We start from the raw sequence: 24,591 nt of genomic DNA, 5'->3' as shown, positions 1-24,591 counted from the left end.
GTGGTCAAATTGAATGAAAAGTTCAGGAATTTCTATTGCATCAATATGGAAGTGGTTGCTTGCCGTGTATTACAAAACACAATAAGAACCAAATCATATCAAGAGATGATATGCCAAAAGCTTTATGATTTGTCAAAATGGTAGCAAATGCTGACCTCCTGTTTTAAATGTCCTCCCTACAGAAAGTGATGCTGAATGTTTCAGTTTGTTTGTGGTGTACTCTCAGTTAAATGAGATATGCACTCCAGGAGCTCTTACTATTCCAAAGCTTCAAACTCAACAACTCTTCTGACTTAGGAGTTGGTTGGTTGTTTTACGCCGCACTCAGCAATATTCCAGCTATATGACGTCCGTCTGTAAATAATCGAGTCTTGACCAGACAATCCAGTGATTAATGTGTCATGAGCATTGATCCACGCCATTGGGATCGATGACATGCATCAACCAAGTCAGCGAGCCCGACCACCCGATCCCGTTAGTCGCCTCTGTCTTAGGAACTTACATATACTTCTCAAAAGAAGTTCAAGGACACCTGCTTCTTTCATGTTACTAAAGTACTGCCATGACAGGGTAAGTAACTATGGTAATATGAAAGAATCTGATGTGCTTTAACCATGTTAACCTCTTTTAAATAGTATATTCATAAAGTTGTTCAATTTCTCTTTGGAATGTTTTTTTCTCTTAAAAACAACAACATGTAGGGCAATTTTCCTTATGCTTGTCGTAAGAGGCGACTAATGGGATCGGGTGGTCAGGCTCACTGACTTAGTTGATGCATGTCATTGTATTCCAATTGCGATCAATGCTCATGATGTCAATCACTGGACTGTCTGGTCCAGACACATTTGTTTACAAACCGCTGTCATACTTCTGGAATATAGCTGAGTGCAGTGTTAAACAAACAAAAAACCCAATCTAATCATATGAAAAAATAACACATATGTTTTGTGGTATCTAACTTACATAACTACAATTCTGTCCACACAAAGCTATTCAGAGTTCTTTGAGTGTTTCTTCGCTTCTTGAACTTCAAATCTTTGTTATAACAAATAGTAATCAATTGTGAAAAATGAAGGCTGTATTTTGAACAATGTGTTGTAGTTCTTGTGACCTAGCTGTTCTAAAGCCATAACTAATCTCATCACAAGTATCAAGGAAACGACGTCCTGACTTCTGATATGCATGTACATAAGTAGAAAACACAGTGCATAATGTCATGGGTTATTTATGGCTTTAAGACTAAACATGACACTTAAAAACAAAAACACATATTCCCCTCCCAAGAAGGTCCTTCTGTCCACCAAGTCAACACTTGACCACACTACTTGGTAGTGCCTGTAGTTTGTGTACTTGTCAACAGGATTATTTTGATGATAGATTTCTACACATCTATCATGAATAGTAAATCATTTGCTCAACAAGTTTGAGGTATTGATTTGTGTGATTTGTTTTATCTGTAATCCTGTATCAAGATATGTTGTCTGATTTACAGCCGTGGGGCTCGTACATATATATCTGTCGCTGCCAATCACTCCAACACTTGATCCACTTATACCCTGACTTCAGGCAATGGGATTTCTTACCTCTCGATCAACAATCCCACAGGTAAATGTATTTATCATTCACTTGCATATTTGCACGTAGATCTCTATTTCATTGTAAATTACTGTTTCCAATAAAATCCATAAAATTCAAGATAAACATTGATACAGAATATACACTCACCAGGAACAGGGAACATGGATATTCATACCAACCCAATTTTAAAATAGGCGAGCAAAATTATCAATGGAAGGTTAATAATAACACAGATGTATCGTAAATCTGCTTTACAAACACAAGCATATAAGACTGCTGATATATGTAGATAGTCTAGCATGTGTTTACAGTCTCAACATAAGCATGGAAATCTGTAAACTAAAATTAGGTCTCATAACAAGCCCATGGATTGCCTAGTTCTTCTCGGAGGTATTTAGCTGTCTGCACAATACCGTAATAACATGTTTATAGTCGATTCTTTAGGGTGAGTCTTGTAAAATGCCATTGGGGAGAACAGTTCATGTATTGAGCATCTCTTGTGGGTGGAGGGTTATAAGTCTGAGATTCTAGAACAGATTACATAACAACTGACAGGGTAACAACAGGTTTATACCATAAGGTTGAGTGATCACAAATTCTGTCATCTGACAATCTGAATATATGAGGTGTGGCAAGAGTTTGCACCACTGTCAGCAATATTTGAGCAATATGACCGTGGTTCACGTCCAGAGTGGACTTCACACTCTGAGTCCATGTTTGGGATTCAATCCAGGTCTTCTGCATGATGACCAGATGCTACAACCGCTGGGCCATCCCACCGTCACTAATTACTCATGACCAGATGCTTCAACAACTGGGCCATCCCACCGTCACTAATTACTCATGACCAGATGCTTCAACAACTGGGCCATCCCACCATCACTAATTACTCATGACCAGATGCTTCAACAACTGGGCCATCCCACCGTTACTAATTACTCATGACCAGATGCTACAACCACTGGGCCATCCCACCATCACTAATTACTCATGACCAGATGCTTCAACCACTGGGCCATCCCACCGTCACTAATTACTCATGACCAGATGCTTCAAACACTGGGCCATCCCACCGTCACTAATTACTCATGACCAGATGCTTCAACCGCTGGGCCATGCCACCGTCACTAATTACTCATGACCAGATGCTTCAACCACTGGGCCATCCCACCGTCACTAATTACTCATGACCAGATGCTTCAACCACTGGGCTATCCCACCGTCACTAATTACTCATGACCAGATGCTTCAACCGCTGGGCCATCCCACCGTCACTAATTACTCATGACCAGATGCTACAACCGCTGGGCCATCCCACCGTCACTAATTACTCCTGACCAGATGCTTCAAACACTGGGCCATCTCACCGTCACTCATTACTCATGACCAGATGCTACAACCGCTGGGCCATCCCACCGTCACTAATTACTCATGACCAGATGCTTCAACCACTGGGCCATCCCACTGTCACTAATTACTCCTGACCAGATGCTTCAAACACTGGGCCATCTCACCGTCACTAATTACTCATGACCAGATGCTACAACCGCTGGGCCATCCCACCGTAACTAATTACTCATGACCAGATGCTTCAACCACTGGGCCATCCCACCGTTACTAATTACTCATGAACAGATGCTTCAACCACTGGGCCATCCCACCGTCACTAATTACTCATGAACAGATGCTTCAACCACTGGGCCATCCCATCGTCACTAATTACTCATGACCAGATGCTTCAACCGCTGGGCCATCCCACCGTCACTAATTACTCATGAACAGATGCTTCAACCGCTGGGCCATCCCACCGTCACTAATTACTCATGACCAGATGCTTCAACCACTGGGCCATCCCACCGTTACTAATTACTCATGACCAGATGCTACAACCACTGGGCCATCCCACCGTCACTAATTACTCATGACCAGATGCTACAACCGCTGGGCCATCCCACCGTCACTAATTACTCATGACCAGATGCTACAACCGCTGGGCCATCCCACCGTCACTAATTACTCATGACCAGATGCTACAACCACTGGGCCATCCCACCGTCACTAATTACTCATGACCAGATGCTACAACCGCTGGGCCATCCCACCGTCACTAATTACTCATGACCAGATGCTTCAACCGCTGGGCCATCCCACCGTCACTAATTACTCATGACCAGATGCTTCAACCGCTGGGCCATCCCACCGTCACTAATTACTCATGACCAGATGCTTCAACCACTGGGCCATCCCACCGTTACTAATTACTCATGACCAGATGCTACAACCACTGGGCCATCCCACCGTCACTAATTACTCATGACCAGATGCTACAACCGCTGGGCCATCCCACCGTCACTAATTACTCATGACCAGATGCTTCAAACACTGGGCCATCTCACCGTCACTAATTACTCATGACCAGATTCTTCAAACACTGGGCCATGCCACCGTCACTAATTACTCATGACCAGATGCTACAACCGCTGGGCCATCCCACCGTTACTAATTACTCATGACCAGATGCTACAACCGCTGGGCCATCCCACCGTCACTAATTACTCATGAACAGATGCCCACCGTTACTAATTACTCATGACCAGATGCTACAACCGCTGGGCCATCCCACCATCACTAATTACTCATGACCAGATGCTTCAACCACTGGGCCATGCCACCGTCACTAATTACTCATGACCAGATGCTTCAACCGCTGGGCCATCCCACCGTCACTAATTACTCATGACCAGATGCTTCAACCGCTGGGCCATCCCACCGTCACGAATTACTCATGACCAGATGCTTCAACCACTGGGCCATCCCACCGTCACTAATTACTCATGACCAGATGTGTATAGATACTAATTCTCATTTTTGAGTTAGTGAAAGAATTTTATTTCACAATCAGAGCTGTGTACAATGCATGTTATTTACTGTCATCTTTTGAAGGAGAAAATTGTACCGACTAGTCTCTAAGCATTTACACTAGCCCTTGGCTCATGGACAGTGTAGGTGTCACACACCAGTGTACTTGAAGACAATTCAGTGCTTTAATGCGACTGTGGACATAGGGGACATTCTGATGAAAGCAGTTGAGTGTTAACCAGCCATCTTTCAACATGAGATAAAGCATTAATCCTGTTCATCCTGTGATGGGAATCCAAACATGGACCTTGTGATAGGAAGTCTGACACCTTGTCCACATGACCAAAGAAGTTAACCTTATTGGTAAGCTGACAAGGTAAGGATGTCATCTGTGAGATGACTCCACACCCTTCGACATACGCCTCCATCAACAGAAGGCTTGTCCTTGGTATTGAGACATATTTTTTTCAAACTTAATATGAATGTGCTCAGCCCAAAGTTGGGCATGAAAGTAGTGGCCATGAATTTTATTTAGTCCCTTAATGGGCCTCGAAACAGGAACCTTCTGGTCAGAGGTCAGATGCCTTGTCCAGTTGACCAAATAAGTGAACACTGTCAGTGAGGTGACAAGGTAATGATGTCATCTGTGGGATGAATCCACACCCTGCTACACCTTGCACAGCCCAAAGACGTATATACGTCCGTGCACAGCCACAATAATGTTGCTAAAGGATGGTAATCTCGTTTCTTACTGCAAGTGCAGTCATTCATGTCTGCATCAAACAGGAATATTAATACTGTAAGTTTTCACCATCTATTATAGCCACCATATTGAATAAAATTTGTGAGTGGCTATAGGAAACAAAGAAGATTTTATGATTTCATGTCAAACATAAGATATATGATAGAACACATGTTCTGGACAGTACGTATATGTGTGTGGAGTGCGTTCCTACCAGACATCGGCCCTGTATACAGATGGCTTCCTGGTCCATTTTACACGGCGTTCCATCTTCTACAGTTTCCTGGAAGCGGGAGTAGTATCTGACCGGACCCTTGGCCTTGCAGGCTAGTTCACACCGACTGTAGGCTGGGGACACAAGACACACAGGTAAGATGCAGGCTAAAGTGCTGCTGAAGCTGACTTGTCCCTGAAATAAATCTATGTATAAAGTTAAACATAAATAAACATGAAATACTCATATCCCAGCTTATATGACATGTCTGGTCTTAGTCAAAGTCATTGCCATGGAAACTCAAAACATAAATTTTTCAAAATTCCCAAACTATAAAAAGGCACCAGTTCACCACCAGACCTATTTATGTGCCAAGTTTGGTTAAGATATCTCTCATGGTTTTTGAGTTCGGCACTGGAACTGAAACTTGACGGACAGAGGGAGGGACAGCACCCATTCCTATATCCTCCTTCCACTTCGACACAGGGGATAATAATTCTATAAAAGAATCCTCAAGTCTCTTAAATCCTAGAGCTGAAAAAGGGATAGGAGTGGAATGGTGATGAATGTTTTGTGGAATATATGCTCTAGGGTCTGTAAGACAGACTAGTCCAGCTGCTGCTGCTGCTGCTGCTGATGATGATGATGCTTGCTATAACAAGTGTGGTCACCTAGTCCATATTAAGATTCTGCATGTTCACCCCTACAATGTTTAGCTTAGTAAGGTAAAATCACACAGGTATGAATTGGTCATGTTTACAATAAACATGACAGAAGGAAACACTCAGCTGAGATTTGATTTTCTGGATTCTCTGTTCAGTACTTTATCAGTACTCAACAGACTGTGACATGACAAGTCTCTAAGGCAATAATTATTAGTTTAAATAATAATTTAATTTCTTGATTGTATAAATAATAAGAACAGGTTGTCCCTATAAGAGACTGGAGCTTATCTAGACTTGCCTATTTTTAGGATAGAATTACTGTACACCAATGGACTCGCCATGCAGTACAGCCTTGGAGCAAGGCTAAATGTGAGACTCTGTACCACTGGAGCCGCATGGATTGCCTAATTCAAGGGAAGCAACTCTTACCAACTTGGCAATTTCTTCCACACAGAAAGAGTGAACAAATTTTTCCCCATTACCTAAACAACCCTTTAACATTTTAATTATTATTAAATATTGAGAGCACCAAACACATGTATGACATTTCAAAATATGGGTGTTGAGGTTTTTTCAATTATCAAAAATCTGACAAATATGTTTTAATGATTTGTTTATTGTTCATTTATTATTCGACCTTTGAAAGAAAAACAAGCTGCTTAAATTGTTCCTCATTAAACCGTACACTCTGTTTGAAGTTGTTTTTACTAGTGGGATTTCTTTTACATTTTCTTTCTTTCATGCAGGATTTCATGGGAGAAACAGGCCAAGATATCTGATAAAAAGTAATGAATTTTCAACAGGAAAAAGAAAGATTGAAATCGTCTCGAAACAAAATATACAATATCATGTACCCCAAAGTGAATATAGAAGTTCAGAGATACATTGTCTAAAATATTCTGCAATTGAGCAGATATGTTTAAACATCCCGGTACCAGTTTATTATTCATTCAAAGTACCAGTTTATTATTCATTCCAAGAAATACTATGATTTAAAGCCTTCCATACCTACATCAGGATCCTACCTGTAGACACACCTACTTTACTTTACTTCTTTATGATACCAAGTCAGCAAGCCTGACCACCCGATCTTGTTAGCTGCCTCTTACGACATGCATGGGATGCTGAAGACCAGTTCTTACCCTGATCTTCTCAGGACATTGCATATCTTCGTAAAATCATATCAGTCTAACATGGGAACATCCCACCTGGGAATACTAAAGCTGAATCAGGCTATCAACATTTAAATTACCACTTTGGTGAACGAATATGGTGCTGACAAACCAAGAACCATAATCAGTTCCCATTTGGGATTCAAACCATGATTATCGAATCCTTGCACACCGAGGAGATGCAACTCTTCACACTGAGGAGATGCAACTCTTCACACTGAGGAGATGCAACTCTGCACACGAAGGATATGCAGCTCTGCACACTGAGGAGATGCAACTCTTCACACTGAGGAGATGCAACTCTGCACACCAAGGATATGCAGCTCTGCACACCAAGGATATGCAGCTCTGCACACCAAGGATATGCAACTCTGCACACCAAGGAGATGCAGCTCTGCACACCAAGGATATGCAGCTCTGCACACCAAGGATATGCAGCTCTGCACACCAAGGATATGCAGCTCTGCACACCGAGGAGATGCAACTCTTCACATTGAGGAGATGCAACTCTGCACACCAAGGATATGCAACTCTGCACACCTGTGGAGTGAGTGAGTGAGTATGGTTTTACACTGCTTTCTGCAATATTCCAGCAATATAACGGCGGGTGACACCAGAAATATGCTTCACACATTGTACCTATGTGGGGAATGGAACCCTGGTCTTCAGGGTGACAAGCAAACATATAAACCACGAGGCTACCCCACTGCCCAAATATCAGTGGAAGGCTGTACTGAGTTTCAGATTGTAAAAGAAGACATATGTATTGAAACTGAGCCTGATTGACTTAATTATCTTCCTCATGTTGAGTACATGCACAAGCAGCGCACCACAGACCTGGGCTGTGAAGACTACTTTAATTATCTTCCTCATGTTGAGTACATGCACAAGCAGCGCAACACAGACCTGGGCCGTGAAGACTACTTTAATTGTGCAAGTGGGCCTTGACCTTCCGTGTCCCCTACCGGTAATACTTTGTGATAGTTAAAAAACCATCCTGAGTTTATGTGTTCACTGGTAGATAGTGAATAGCCAATTGTTGTCATACCACTGTTATATTTGAATAGGGCTTGGAAGATTGAAGGACAGAAGGCTACATCCTGTTGTTGGGTGGCACATGAAGGGGATGCTGTACGACCTGTCGAATGTATTGACCTTGTGCAGTACACACAGCTCTCAATGGACACTGTGTCAGGTGGGAGTGCAGGTAGCTGCAATGGGAATAACTGAACACTGTACACACGTTCCACAGTCAGCAGGTGTGAAGTGCTGGAGAGACCTGCCTTGTTGTAGTGTCTGGGAGTGGGTGTTGGTTACATCGTTTATGGCAGCGTTACACCTGCATAGTAGTCAGTGAATGAATGGATGGATGGATGGATGGATGGATGGATGGATGGATGGAAATGAATGAATGAATGAATGAATGAATGAATGAATGAATGAATGAAGCTGAAAGTGTGAATGAATCTGAAAGAGTGAATGAATCTGAATGAATTAATGAATCTGAAAGAGTGAATGAATGAATGAATGAATGAAAGAATCTGAATGAATTAATGAATCTGAAAGAGTGAATGAATCTGAAAGTATGAATGAATGGGTGAATATAAGAATGAAATACAGACATATGCTGAATGAAATAATGAAAGAATGAGAAAGTTTGGTTTTATTTCTGCTTTGAACACTATTTCAGATATCCTCGCAGGCCAGTTTGATGTGGGAGGAAAGCCCAAAGTGATGCCGGTGCTAGACCTTTTCTACTCTTATCAAAACATGATCAGGGCGAAATCTGTAATAGCATGGCAAATTGCAGTGCCTGTAGATGCCAATAGATGACAGTCTGTGCCTGAATGAATGAAAGGTATAAAATGGAAGCATGAATAAATGGTACTTACGATTAATAAATGCATCCCAGTAATATCTTTTCCCTCCGTAGTATCGTCCATTGTATTTTTCACACTCTGTGGTCCTATGGTCTTTATAATGTCCTGTACAGTTCTGAAATAGGGAGTATCATGCTACAGTGTACATATCAATAGCCACAGTCCTTCAAAGCTCAGGTTGTTGGCCATGTCGAAACTCCTTGTACTACCAAATCAATATTCTCGATCAAAATCCGTTATTTCAATACTTCATTACACAAGCTGAAAGTGTAGTATCACTTGGTTACATAGAGTAATTGAAAAGATTCTGATGTCAAAGTGAAGTAAGAGCAAAATACGAAAACTACAAAAATATGAACTGGAACTACCTGACTGACAGAATGAAAACTTCCATAAACATGTTGGACAAACACCTCCATATGAACCTTACTGAACTGGGCTTTGATATACTGTACCAACTCCACATAAATGATAGACTTGAATCAACATAGCTCGTGTGTATTCCCATGTTTCCAAGTACTCACAGGTGAACAGACAACTGATCATTTTATAAACAACACTTCACACCCTCACTGGTGGACAAAATGATAAATGAAAAACAATTTGTTCTTGAATTTTGGATGCAAACATATTTTGTTAGTATCTACAGGGGTAAACAAAAATGACAGTTTCTGAAAATATAGTAATAAAACTCAAATCCAGAATATATAAAAATGAAACGACTTCATAAAATTCAAGAATCTGTGACCTGTAATTATATATTCCAGACTCAATATAAAAATAATGTTCATTTTATACGTCATTGAAAACTACGCAACATAAGGTTATGACCATAAACTATATTATTATTTATATGCACACATCTTCTGGCCATGATAAAGAGTAATGGCTTTTCCAAGAGCTATATCGTCTGTTGGATTTAATCCCACAAAAAACACTTCTATATTTCTCCTTTTTATGTAGATGGCTATTAAACAGCTGGGGTACAGATGAATGCCATTATTGTTAAGATTTCTCTGTCTGACTTTCACACAAATGTGGTTGATGTCTTTGCATGAAGTAATTGTAGCCTTGCTTGCTTTGATAGGTGTACTAGAGGGAACTTTATACCTCATACTGTGTCTTTCAATGTTCATTTAAGCCTTTAGCAATATAATGACGGACATAAAGATTATGTCAACATTTGCAATAAAAGTCTTGATGTTTGCTTTGCTGTAAAGTTTGTCAAGCATTAAAGAGATGTGTGGGTAGTGGTGCTCATTCTGATATCTCAGCTGTCATGAATTAAAATATTTTTTATGGATCTCATTTAATTTTGGATGACTGTTTCAAATATTGGGAGTGAATTCTCAAACATTTTTATGTCCTTAATAAAGTTTCCTTGGTAATACATGGATCATATGAGGTCATTTTCAACTTTAAAACATTCAAAAGATTTATGCATCTCAACTTCAGGCTATCACTGCCTCCTTAGTCTAGCGGTAGAGCGCCTGCCTGGAGAGCGGAAGGTTCAGAGTTTGATCTTGGTCACGTCATACCAAAAGACGTTAAGAGATGGTACTTGTCGTTACCCTGTCTGGCACTCGGCATTAAGGGGACTGGTTGGCTTGGAATCAGTTGGTATACTGTGTCTGAGTGGGGTATTCATGTTAAACTGCAGCATGGTGTCTCAGTGGACTAGCACTACAAAATTGGCATTTGTCCAGACTAGTACAAGCAGACACACACACACGCATGTCGCTATATAAGTGCAATAATCTTGGACGTAACATTAACCACAATATCACCTCACTTGTGGCTACAGAATCACTGTTACTTTAAACACTTCCACAAACAGCAAAATAATGATATTAGCTCCTTCTGTGCATATGAAAAGATACTAAATGGGAATGTTGGACAGGTGTGAGATAGGATGCAAGTACCAAGAAAAGAAATAATATGCTTTGATAGTTTCCACAATATCTGTTGTAATATGAAGCAATCACTGAGTCAGCTTGCTGTTAACTGTATTTTCAGTTATATCACAGCATGTCAGTTTGATGTCGGAGGCAGCCCAAAGTGATGCAGACGCTTCCCAATTTGGTGAAAACCATGAGGGCGTGGTGCTGACAAACCCGGATACAGAGCCTGGCTGATCCTGCATTCAAACTTCTCTTCATGGATGGTGGCACATCCAAGGGATGTAACTCTGCACAACAAACTGTCGTGCCCCAGACGACAACCCCGAACCAATATTAGTGATTTATTGATGTTTGTTGCATTGATAGATATTAATAGAACATAAAGTAGCTATTATACCTAATGTTGGAAGGCATGATTCTATGCCAGTCAGAAAAGGCAGCCTTGACGATTGTGTAGATTAGTAGACAGTGTTGGGTTGTTGAGTTGTTCAGTGCGTAAGTCAAGGGGACTGAAGAGGGTTTTTTCTCCAAAATTGCCAGCAACACATTGAGTCATGTGATATCAGAATGGTACATGTACTTTCTCTCAGTGAAAATAATATTTCATAAAGTATATTTGTATTTATGAAACGTATATATGCAGTGTTACTGAGATTGGTTATACTTACATGTTTGCAAACTTTATACTGTTTATCTGGTCCATCACACGAGGATTTGGGTGAACCTGATGACTGCCTACAAAAAGAAGAAATTGGCAAAAACAGGTTTAGAAACGTATACGCAAAGTAATTGTCATCAAAGTCATCTGCCCTCCGTAATTAAAAAAACATTTTGACATTTTGATACGATTAAAGTTGGAAACAATTATCAGTCTTATACATGTATAACTCTTTCACACGGTAACTTAGCTGTTCCTATCACCTCCCCTGGTACAGCAATATCAGCACAGGTTGTCCCTGTCACCTCCCCCTGACACAACCAACATCAACCTGGCTGTTCCATTCACCTCCCCTGACACAACCCAAGTGACATGTCTGTTCCAGTCACCTCCCCTAACACAACCTGAAGTGACCAGTCTGTTTCAGCCACCCACACAAACTGAGGTAAGTAGTCGGTTCTACCCACCTGCCCAGATGGTGACACAGCCTCTTCCTGTATCTAATTCCTTGACCACAGGACACCGAGCAGGCTGACCAGTCCGTCCAAGGTCCCCATCTCTTGCTGGCTTCAGAGGCATCCTCCTGCTGAGAAGAAAACACAAATAAATAAACACGCAAATAAATAAACATGTACAGTCAGATCTTACGATAAACACGCAAATAAATAAACATGTACAGCCAGATCCAACGATAAACACTCAACGAACGCAAAAACGACTTGTTTGTTTGTTTGTTGTTTAACGCCGTACTCAGCAATATACCAGCTTCATGACGCTGGTCTGTAAATAATCGAGTCTGGACCAGACTATGATTGACATCATGAGCATATATCCACGCAACTGGGACACCATGAAATGCATCAACCAAGTCAGCGAGCCTGACCACCCGATCCCGTTAGTCGCCTCTTACCACAAGCACGGGTTGCTGAAGACCAATTCTGACCCTTCCTTCTGGATGTGAACCACGGTCATATTGCTCAAATATTGCTGACAGTGGTACAAACCCTTGTCACACCTCATATATTCAGATTGTCAGATGGCAGAATTTGTGATCACTCAACCTTATGGTATAAACCTGTCGTTACCCTCTCACTTGTTATGTAATCTGTTCTAGAATCTCAGACTTCTAACCCTCCACCCACAAGAGATGTTCAATACATGAACTGTTCTCCCCAATGGCATTTTACAAGACTCACCCTAAAGAATCTACTATAAACATGTTATAACAGTATTGTGTAGATAGCAAAACGCCTCCGAGAAGAACTAGTATTGGGCGTTCCATGGGCTTGCAATGAGGCAAGCATGGGTTGCTGAAGAATTATTTTGCCCTGGATCTTCAAACGTTAAAGACACAGAGTATTTGTGACAATAGACATGTCATGTCATTCATGTGAATAAGCCGTCTTCACTTGTACAGGCAAGTGTCTTAATTTGCACTAATAGAAATGACGTACTGTTCCTTCGGGTTGATATAACTTTCTGCTATGTGAACGTGTATTTGGGCAATTCCCAATGCTGATTGGTCAGTTGAACCACAATGTCATATTGCTGCTATGGTGATGTCAATACGATATGAAGTCACCTATGACGTCAGCAATTAGTTACGTTATCAGAACATTCGGTTGGCTTTCTTTGTACTTTCTTTGGTTCAAAATTTCATACGTTTTACTACCTTTTCGTTTAAAACTTCCCCTGTAACCGATCCCCTGTACGTCCTCGTAGCCCTTGTGTTTTTCTTGATGTGTTGAACTGTGTACGTATCACGAGTTATGCTTCTTCATAATTTCATTCTATGGTGAAGCCATCATCATTTATTTCCCATTATTTATCTTCATTTCTCTGATTAGTAAATAAAAGCGACAAAACCCTTTCCATATTCCTTAGAAATCTCTTCCAAAAAAGAGAGTCGATCGTACGATTCCGACTATGTCATGAGCGTGTGTTAATGAATCCCTATCAAAAAGTGATGATACCAGATGTTTGCGAAAAGTTGGGGTATCCTGCCTCTACGGTGACACCCGTCACAAACACATGCAATCCAAGTCAATTATTCACCTGAAAAAAATCCGGGAACATATGGAACACGTCAATATAGGGAATTGTATCGGATATATTTTTTGTCACTGATGAGTCAAATTTGGAAATGTCCCCTACCTGTCTAAAGACAGTTTTGTAATGTTGTATTTGATTCTGTGAACACATCCCGCGAATTAAACCGTACACAATTTAGAAAAAAACATTACATGAAAAAACAAGCAGGCATAATTCATTCATTGATACTACAGGTTCCAAATGCCACTTAAAGGAAAATGACGTTCTAAAATTTCGATCAAACCTCTCCAGGAGATGAATTGAGTTAATGAGTTAAAGAGGTTGTCGCCGCTCTGAACTTTATTTCCGTTACACGTGATGTGAGAAACGTGAGGCCGACGTTTACCACTTTGGCGCAAACCATAAGTACGGTTATAGTGTTGACAAACCACTATCAGGGCGAATCTGGGATTCGAACCAACGAACGCAGATCCTGGCAAGCCAAAGGGACGTAAGTATACAAAGAATTGCCACGCATAAACGACTTGCCCATCCTACCCCGCTGAAGATGAAGGGCAGAATAGGTTATTGATGTTGAAGCAGTTGTGGATCTCGTTTTCCATTATTCTTTCATCTTGTCAACAATACTGCATGGCCAAAGTGCCGGGGGGGGGGGGGGGGGGGGGGGGGGGATCAGTGAGGAGCCCAGGTAGTTGCTCACACATTATAAGATCGTATGATGTGACTTGTCTAATATGTTCTACTTTCACAAGTACCCGTGCATGCTGCCAACTGGAGGTGTACGCACAGGTACATGATCCAACTTCTATAGCTTTTGAAGCAAGTGTCTACTTATGAACTAAGACTTTCAAACAAGTGATATAATCTTGCCACAACACCATCTATTACAGCAATACCTATCGTTTACAATGACCTGAAGGATTTTCATAGTTGCCATTCCTCAAATAACCTTGCACATTTACACTCCATTACCATGTTGCTGTCAACGTTCAGTTTCTCAATGTGCTAAACACCTTGGAAGTGTCACCTAATGAGGGCCCCGGCCGGCGCTGTGGAGTAGCCCCCCTCGCAACGCCTAACCCCATCTCCTCCAGATTTGCACAACAGAAACCACATGCTCAAGCATGGTTTCATATTCACAGTATCTGACGTCACAGTTATTTAACGTTCAAGCACAAACCAAAATAATGAGCCTGGTTCGCAAGAAGTAAAACCTAAGTCCAGATGGATTTTACAATGGCGAAATTTCGGACATGACGTCTCATTTCGTTCGATCTTTTAATTTTGATTTGTACCGTGTTTGGCCATAAAGGTAAGCCTCACTGCTTAGGTTCTGATGTAGAAAACGTAACCCTATGACTCCTTCTTTCCTTCCCTGGATATCGCTTGTTAATACAGGGGGCACGGGTGGCCCAGTCGTCTTAGGCGCCGCGATTCGGTGTGCCGAGTTACGTCCCTTGGGCACGCAAGAAACCTATGATTGTGGGTTCGAATCCCGGTTCGAGCCGATTATGTTTCTTGGTGTGTCAAAAGAATACTCGTGCTCGTGGGTTTAACCGAAGTATTAAACGTCTGAGACCTGCATCACTTCGGGTTTTCCTCCCACATTAAGCTGACACGCCGTGATATTACTGGAATACTGTTAAACGCGGCGTTAAACTCAATTTATTCACTCACTGTTAATAAATCTTGGGACTATAGGTATAATGTGCATTTATGATTTTCCTGATTTTTTTTGTCCTAAGCAATTTAGAAAGATGCCACACTAAGCTCCTCTCTTCCAGAGGTAACATAAGGTAACTCGCCCATACTCCAACATTAACATGCAATAGTCGGACAGCAAAACACGGATTCCGGAATCTGAGACCACAGCAGATGACAGACAGGCGACTGAGAACAGGATGTCACAGCAGGTATGCATTTCATATGTAACGAAACAGCGCTGCGCACCTAAGGCAACAGTCAAACTGGCACCTTCTATTCGTAAGAGGGAATTGCTAACATATATAATGGAGCCATATAAACAACACATACTTGTTGGACTCGTTTTGCATTCTCATCCTCTACAGCTTCACTGTTTGTCCTATACAAAATTGTTAAATATTTGTTTTGAAGACGGAGAAAAGTAGGACGGATGTACGTGTTTTCTGAAGAGGGTACATGTATTTGCAGTGAACATCTACTCGACACATAGATGACAGTGAAGTACTCTGGTCAAACAATGCACCACTGTCACAAATCAAACGTTACATCAGCGTTTGAGCACTCTCGGTCTGCAAGAGATGTAGGCCAGTTTTTAAACAGGCAAGTTCAAAAACGCACGTTAATCTGCACTTGATGCGATTATCCATACAACCTTTAGTAAGTGCATTCATGTTTGGACACAGTTAAAGCTACATGTTATAAATTCATCAATTTTATTTTTACCGACCGCTCATGAGCGCAGCGCCACCGGAAGTCCAATTCATCAATTTAGTTTGGGTTATTTTTGAAACATTATCCGAATCATAACGACTTCTTAATCTGGAGAGATATTCAAATATTCCACTTTCAGAATCGTCTACTCCATTTGCCAGTGTCTAGTCAAACAGAGTGAAAATAACTGACTGGAGCAAATGCCAAGGTTTCGTGAGGTTCTTGTCAAGGAGGCGCTGGCGTCCATGTTTTTACCTACACAGGTTCATGTGTCTCTCAACCTTGGTGCGGCGTGATCTTTCGTCTGTTTCATTGTCACTGATCTAACTGAGGAGCGGGTAATGTTTCTTCAACACGTCCTTGCCTTGCTTAATCTACGACCCATACGTCAACTCCGAAGTGTTGTCTTGAGATCCACGTACTGATTACGGCGTTAAGTGATACTTTTGTTAAAAACTATGTGCGTATTCTAAAAACAATGCCCGCGTAAGTGACCCCAGCAAATGAAACCAACACAAATCTGCACGTCTTAATGGCAAATATATGAATAGCATTACTGTTTATTTGTTTTGTTTGTAAGCCATACCCTGTTCCGCCTGGAGCCTGTTAAAGGTATTTGCTCTCGCGTAGGAATACGAGTTAGGTGTGTAGAGAAAGTAACTCCACATGATCGTTAATATGGTTGATTTGCAACACAATATGGATATATCCACGGCCAGTGCTAGTTATCGGCAGTATTTACTGGTGTTAATAACAGCACAATGACTACCTGTATTGTTATTAATAAGATCCTCGAGTGACACGCCGGAAGGCCTGTATGTGATTTGCACATGCGCGAAAATGCAAAGACCGTTAAATACATGACATACAACCAAGGCGTTAACGTATGTGTTAAAATGAAACATTGTCCAGGAAATGTACTGCGGATTAGGAAACGAGTAATGATAGGATTGAAAGGAGTGTATTTTTTCAATGAGCTTACTCGGAGAATACTGCTCTACCATAAATATTTCGTACCGGGAAGGAGCACTGTCTTCCAGTTTAGACCTCGTGTGTCAGACGCAGACATACCAACGTTGATGCTCATGAGCTGGACCCATTTTACAGTCACTGGTAGACTTGCACAAGTCCATAAGGCGATAAGTTTAAATAATAATTTCGGGATTATGCAAATGATAAGAGTTGTTTCTAAAAGAGACTGGAGTCCACATATCTAGACTTACCGATTACGAGGATAGAATTACTACGCATCCGTGGACATTTCTTTCACTACAGCCTTGGAGCAAGGCTAAGTCACTGGTTATATTCCAGCTGGTAAAATCTAGTCGATCTAGCGTCTGCCCGGGGTACGGAAGCTTGGGGTTCGACCCCGGCCGCGTCATACCAAACGACGTTAAAATACGGTACTTGTTGTTACCCTTAAACAAGAACTGGTCGTCTAGCATTATAAAACAGGCATCAATCCGGACCCTTACAAGCAGGCATGCAAAAACATGCGCATCGCTATAATAATGCAATAATCTTGAACGCGACGTTAAACCCCATTTCACCTCACCTCCAAATAGCAATGGATGTTACTGAAGAGTCATATATACACGTGAGACCAGGCTCGATTATCTACAGACCGCCGTCATATAGCTGGAACATTGCTGAGTGCGGCGTTGAACAACAAACAAACAAACAACGTCAATATTTACAGTATAACAACGACATGGCGTTGTGTAACACTATGTGCAAACTTAAATGTTATCTCATGTGGGGACTCGAAGTTGAAGTTGCCCGTGAAGAGCTGGACTACCAACCGCTCCTCTGTCTTATCATTGACCACATCCACGGTTAAAGAAACATATACTACTCCACTTTTGATAGGGATATTCTATATCTAGCCATGGTATATTTAAGTGTATCTGACATGTCTGATTGTCCCTATCAAAAGTTGAGTGGTACATATTATTATCATTAAGGGTTACAATTAATCAAGGCAATTGTTAAGTGATTAGGACGGAGCACCGTGAAGTCTTCTACATTGTAATAAATTATTCATTTTTATCATCCATATATTGTAAGAACCGATCTCGATGACACGTGCCTCCAAAAGATTTTCGTATATTAAAAGACCCTTGAAGATCCGGGGTAGAATAGGTCTTCAGCAACCCATGCTTGCCGTAAAGGGCGACTATGCTTGTCGTAGGAGGCGACCAACGGGATCGGGTGGTCAGGCTCGCTGACTTGGTTGATGCATGTCATCGATCCCAATTGCGTGGATCGATGCTCATGGTGTCAATCACTGTATTGTCTGGTCCAGACTCGATTATTTACAGACCGCCGTCATATGGCTGGAATATTGCTGAGTGCGGCGTTAAACAACAAACAAACATATATTACAAATATTAATCACACGTTGGCCATCCTAGTTTAAAGACTAAGACGCTCTAACAGTGTCCAACTCTGATCTTATGGGATGCGTATCATTATTACATTAACTGTTATTCCTAAAATGTATAAGAAACAACGATTACCTACCCCCTGCACGGATTGCAATGCATATGATAAGGTTGTAGAGTAAACCCGTCACCCTATATGACCTGCTGTAATCTACGACTGGGATGGCCCGCTGAGGGGGCAAATGCCGCACACAGACAGACAATGGCTACGTTTGGTATTGGGCTTATGTAAGGACACCTCTCTTTTAAAATGTTAACACTGGTACCCTTAATTACATCTTCCATCAGCAAATGGTACTGTTTCTCGTATGTCTAGCCGTTATCCCTGTCATACTTATACATGTGTTACAATATGTTTAAGCGTCCCTTTGTTCAGCTAGATGAAGTGGCGGCGTGGTGGCAGTTGAATATTTTAAGGATAATTCATATAACATATGAGTTGGTGAACACGATAAGCAAATACATAAGACGTGGGGACCCGGGTTAGATGAGGCCAATATTGATTGTCTGGGGTGGCCAGACTCCACGTGTCACCATGCCCCGGGGGGTAGAATATGTCTTCAGCAATCCATGCTTGCCGTAAAAGGCGACTATGCTTGTCGTAAGAGGCGACTAACGGGATCGGGTGGTCAGGCTCGCTGACTTGGTTGATGCATGTCATCGTATCCCAATTGCGTGGGTCGATGCTCATGATGTCAATCACTAGGTTGTCCGGTCCAGACTCGATTTTTTACAGACCGCCTTCATTTAGCTGGAATATTGCTGAGTGCGGCGTTAAACAAAAAACAAACACGATGCCCCGTTGCGGTGAGAGAATGCTCATTTTGTCAACATCTGCTTGTTTGGTCCCGACTATTTGTAGGCTGCCATCATGTTCGAGCAGCGACATTGCTGATTACAGCGTATAAGAAAGAAACAAACAAACAAACAAATAGCATAGGCGACACGATAAGGAAACTCCATTCCAGAACACAACGCTATTGTAATTACAAAATGTGCTTCCACTAATCAAATGAACTCGATTAATTTTGTGTGGAATAACCCTTCGCAACATGTTAATATAATTCTAAACACATTAGTATGTGTCAAAATGAACATACCATTGCAATGTATAGCTACATGTACCCACAGGATGTGTGGTCGTGTCTCTCCCTATGTCTGGAAGTGACGGAGATTTAATACCGTGAGTTTTATAGGGGGTGAAACAAGCTTGGCGACTTGTGGAGAATCTGAACGGAAAACGACCTGTCTACCCCAGTTCCACAGTGACGGATCACTGATCGCTGACGCTTACTTTTAACGCTATTTTATTTTCTAGGTGAGACCTTCCGGCGAATGGTTCTGCCAGGACAAGGGTTCGATGTCGAGCAATATTCCAGCAGCTCCAGGCTTTGGTGTCTACATTTCACAACTTTTGAGATACAATCGAGCATGCTCTTTCTTCCATGATTTCAAAGAGCGTCATACGACTCTTGCACAGAATTTGTTTGATCAAGGTTACAACACCCAAGGCCTCAGTAAAGCTTTCCTAAAGTTTAATAGTAGACATTTGGAGGGCATTTCCAAATTTGACGCATCAGTGACAAAAATCATGTCTGATGCAATTCCCTGGTTTGACCTGTACCATATGTTCCCGTGTTTTTTCAGGTGAACATTTGAGTTGCCTTTGCATGTGTTTGTGACGGGTGCCACCGGTTGGGAAGAATACGCTCATCTTTTCGCGAACACCTGGTATCATCACTATTTGATAGTGATTCTTGAGCACATACTCATGATATAGTCGGAACCATATATATAGGATATGAGAAGGGTTTTGTCGCTTTATTTATTTGATGACCTCTGCCAGACGCAACAGCAACTATAGATGAACTAGATAAGATACTAATCAAGTGTGGATACCAGGCATTTAGATGCGATAATAGCCTGCATGGATGACATGGTTTAAACTACTACATAGCTTCAGGCGCTGCCTCGTTTCTTCATCTGGGGAATGAGGGAACAGTCACTGAAGAGATGGCAAAAAGTAATAACGATCATACTAGGTAAATACGCTGTGATGGCGCTTGGCACTGTGTGCCGAGCACAGGTTACAATTGAAGTTAAGCAACGTCGGTCGGTGTTGGGTGGGTGACCGTGTTCGGCCGCGTTACTCCTGAGACTTCCTATCTAGTAAGTGAGTGAGTTAACATTTAACGTGGCATCGGCATTATTTCAGCCATATAGCGACGATCTTTCTATCTAGGGTTATCGTCCCTCCCCACACGTGATGTCTCCTCAGGCACGTGACCTTAACGGATAAGTGCCCCTGCTGACCCGACAGTAAAATGGGTACACGGTAAAAGAGAGGGTAATGTGACTGTTAACCTTCTCGCGCCTCACACTGCTTCAGTTGTATACTCCCCAGGGAGCTGAGAATGAACATCGAGTGAACACTGATCCTGTGACCGCGGTAATAAGATCTAACTTGATCTAAGCGCAGTTATACATTGAACTTTGCGCCATATAAATTCACATGATATCATCTCTTAACCCGCACAATTTAAGGCACTTGCTTATGCTCCAGTCAAGACCATAGTATAATAAATTCAACCGACATCACGTCCGATTGGGGTTCATTCACGATGTCTATATGTCGTCAAGAACGTACCACCGCCCAGTTTAACTGAAGCAAAAACAACGTCACAAAGGGCTCGAGGTTGGACAAGCGCCATCTCATCGGTCATTGCTGTTGTTGCTGCTGCACGTACCCTGCCGTTGTTGCTGTTGTTGCTGTTGTCTGACTGCATTCTAGAAGGACAGCCATCTAAGTCGCAAGCTACCCTAATGCCACTGAACTATGTGTATATCCCAGCTATGTCATGCAGCATGTCAAACATGCATCAAGTCAACTGGAACTGTGAAAACAGCCGAACATTTCAATATTGTTTATTTTTGTGGCAAAGAAATATGTCACACTGACTTTCTAAAATATGTGACCGTATTTCTTTCTTGTCAATGGTAGTAACTGGGACTGCCCATGCATCTCTTGTGTTGGCGGGTTGTGAATACAGAGCCTACATGCATGGACTTGCTTGTGTTATCTATTAACTCTTGCATATAGAACAGAAACACCGTTGAACATGAAACGTTAAAAGTGGGGTCTCTCTCTCGAACAAACAGTCATGAATTATTTTTGCCATGTATTAAAGAGCAACGCATCACCACAATATCCAATTTGAATATAGACGCCAACACTGTGTTCCTCTGTGAACGTGATAACCATTTACATGCTTAAGTAGAAAGGTCGTCCGGAAGATAAGGCAGCATATAAAGTATAAAAGCAACGGGACTAAAACACAGACACTTTTTGTCATGTTTGAAAAGGGCTCGCAATCTTCCCATTTCTGTACAACATGTCTTATGACTAACACAAGCAACAATGACATATGTTGTGTCCTCGTTTCTCAGTGTGATAACATCCGCCAAATTAGCAATGTCCGACCTGTATTATAGCAGGGGTGAACGCCTGTTCCACATGCTCAGATATGTGTGTTAGACTACAATACATGCTCAGATATGTGTGTTAGACTACAATACATGCTCAGATATGTGTGTTAGACGACAATACATGCTCAGATATGTGTGTTAGACTACAATACATGCTCAGATATGTGTGTGTTGCAGCAAACTCTTCTTCAGCGCTTGTCCCATATTTTTTGGATGCAGACTTAAGCTACATAAATGCGTATTAGATGACAATAGGATATGTGTTGTAGTTAGTTGTTAGTTTGTTTGTTTGATTGTTCTGTTCTGTAACTCAGCAATAGTCCAGCCATATGATAATATTCGAGTCTGGACCAGACAATCCAGTGATTTACATCATGAGCATCTACGGAATTGGGATATGAAGACATGCATCAACAAAGTCAGCGAGCCTGACCACCCAATCCCGTTAGTCGCCTCCTACGGCAAGCATGGGTTGCTGAAGACCTATTCTAACCCGGATTGTCACGAGTAGTAGTTAGGTACATTGATCTACATTGCCTGTTTTACAGTCAGGTGTGTGTTTGTTTGTCGTTTAGCGCCACAGTCAACAATATTCCTGATACATGACGGCGGCCGCGAGTATATAATCGAGTCTTGACCAGACAAACCAGTGCTTGACATTATTAACAACGATCCACGCCGTCGGTGTACGATGACACAATATATAAACAAAGTCACTGAGACCGACGACATGGTGCATTTAGTCGCCGCTTAAGACACGAATATCCACGGGGATGTGATGAGTGCAATATACAGGTGCAACGACGTGTTGGACAGCGATTGGACATTAGTTATTTGTAGGCATTCTGATTGCATTGTTTTCAGTTCTACAATAGTGAGAAGTGTAACCTACAATATTACCTGTATTCTACCTGTACAAATATTGTCAGAATACCATATGATAATGTTTTGTATGGCCAATATCATTCAATAGACACATTCCGGTGTCATCGTTGATTTTCAGTGATCCATTCATATACGTTCCCCTATTTTTTTGCCTGTTACGCTCAATGGAATGTGTCTCGGCAGATAATCGACGCTGATTATTCACTGGCGTTGACGTTTTCTATTTATACCGAATTAAAGACGTGTAAGACTTCAAAAAAAACACATGCTCACGTTCATGGTAACGACGGCGTCTTCAGAAGGGCTTGTCCCACTTACTGGTGGTGCTGGAGAGAGTTTAACAGCATATGACATAGCTGATACACCCCCCTGGGTGGTCCTTGGTATCGGCCTGTGTGATTATGCGTATACACTGAAGAAATAATGCATCTGTCTCAGACACAGGCACACGCTCTGGTAATGAGCTTGAATACTATTAGGCTACGCACCTTTCACATAGAATACATGATGTAAGGTTGTTAAAAGACGATTGATGTATACACCTTGGTTGTCAAACCAGCTGTGAAACAAACATATTCGTTATGGAAATATATTTCTTAAAAGTTTTGTAAGTCGAGTTTTAAAAACAATTTTACACGCAAGGAAGGTTTATCACTTTTGGCCTTAAGCGTCTCATGAGGATTGAGCAGTTACTGTGCCATGACTTACCGTAATAGCACTTTGTTTGTGATACGAAAAGCTGTAATATATTCATAAAATGACTAAGCCTTTTTGGCGGAACGTCCGATAGGAATTTCAGTTGATGTTAGAACCATAAAAGGTAAGGAAATCTAGATTAGATCAAAAGGCGAGTTTGGGTGTTTTTTCTTTGCATACATATTATTCTTTAATGTTGATGAAGTTTTGATTACGGGTTTTATCTGTCCTGGCTCCCACATAAAGCAGCTCTTAAATCCTTATCTCCATCAGTAAATCACATCACTATCTTTATGCAACGAAATTATGTTCAATTTAACACGTAGACAGAATTAAGCAGGACGTGATGGATCGTGTTTCATAGGCAGAAAACAAACGTAGAACACCAGTATCTGATGCCGCATCAAAGGCAACTTAACATTTTCGATTCGCGGATAAAGAGATTGAACGAATCATCTGAGCCTGTGTTTCGACATTATCAATGTGTACAGTGAACTGTGTCGTAATTAGCATCAACTGGTATTTGTCATACAAACGTAGTGACATCCCCAATGAAAATAAAAGAAACAAACCCCTTTTTATAGGGGTATCTGCTCAAAGGAGTCCATTATGCGATTCCGACTTCATCATAAGCATGTGTTTATAAATCACTATGAAATAATGATGATACCAGATGGTCGCGAAAAATTGACCGGTGGCATTCTTCACAAATGCATGCAAAGCCAATTACATATAGTACAAGTCAAAACAGGAAAATGCATTAGGCATTATATTTTGTTACTGATGCGTCATATTTGGAAATATTCCTCCACACATCTACCATTACACGTTTGAAAGCCTTACCGAAGCCTTGAATGTTGTAATCCTGAACAAACAACTTTTAAGCAAGTGTCATATGACGCTCTTTGTAATCTTATCTTTGAAAACACACACAGTTTAACACG

The 24,591-nt window shown here is 41.5% G+C and overlaps 1 protein-coding gene across 1 annotated transcript in view; it reads right to left on the bottom strand.

The window, feature by feature from the left end:
- The window catches only part of LOC124146987 (ADAMTS-like protein 4), a 285,075-nt gene that overhangs the window by 124,237 nt on the left and 136,247 nt on the right, over window positions 1-24,591 (bottom strand). Inside the window, exons 3-6 of the mRNA XM_048396889.1 lie at window positions 12,137-12,255; window positions 11,680-11,746; window positions 9,123-9,225; window positions 5,394-5,527 (exon numbers count right to left, since the gene is read on the bottom strand). Of these exons, the coding sequence (XP_048252846.1) occupies window positions 5,394-5,527; window positions 9,123-9,225; window positions 11,680-11,746; window positions 12,137-12,255 (423 nt within the window). The remainder of the gene's footprint in view (window positions 1-5,393; window positions 5,528-9,122; window positions 9,226-11,679; window positions 11,747-12,136; window positions 12,256-24,591) is intronic.

The sequence above is a fragment of the Haliotis rufescens genome, unplaced genomic scaffold (genome assembly GCF_023055435.1).
Source record: "Haliotis rufescens isolate VD_foot unplaced genomic scaffold, xgHalRufe1.0.p SCAF_1, whole genome shotgun sequence".
Lineage (NCBI taxonomy): Eukaryota > Metazoa > Mollusca > Gastropoda > Lepetellida > Haliotidae > Haliotis > Haliotis rufescens.
This window is presented reverse-complemented; position numbering and strand designations above follow the sequence as displayed.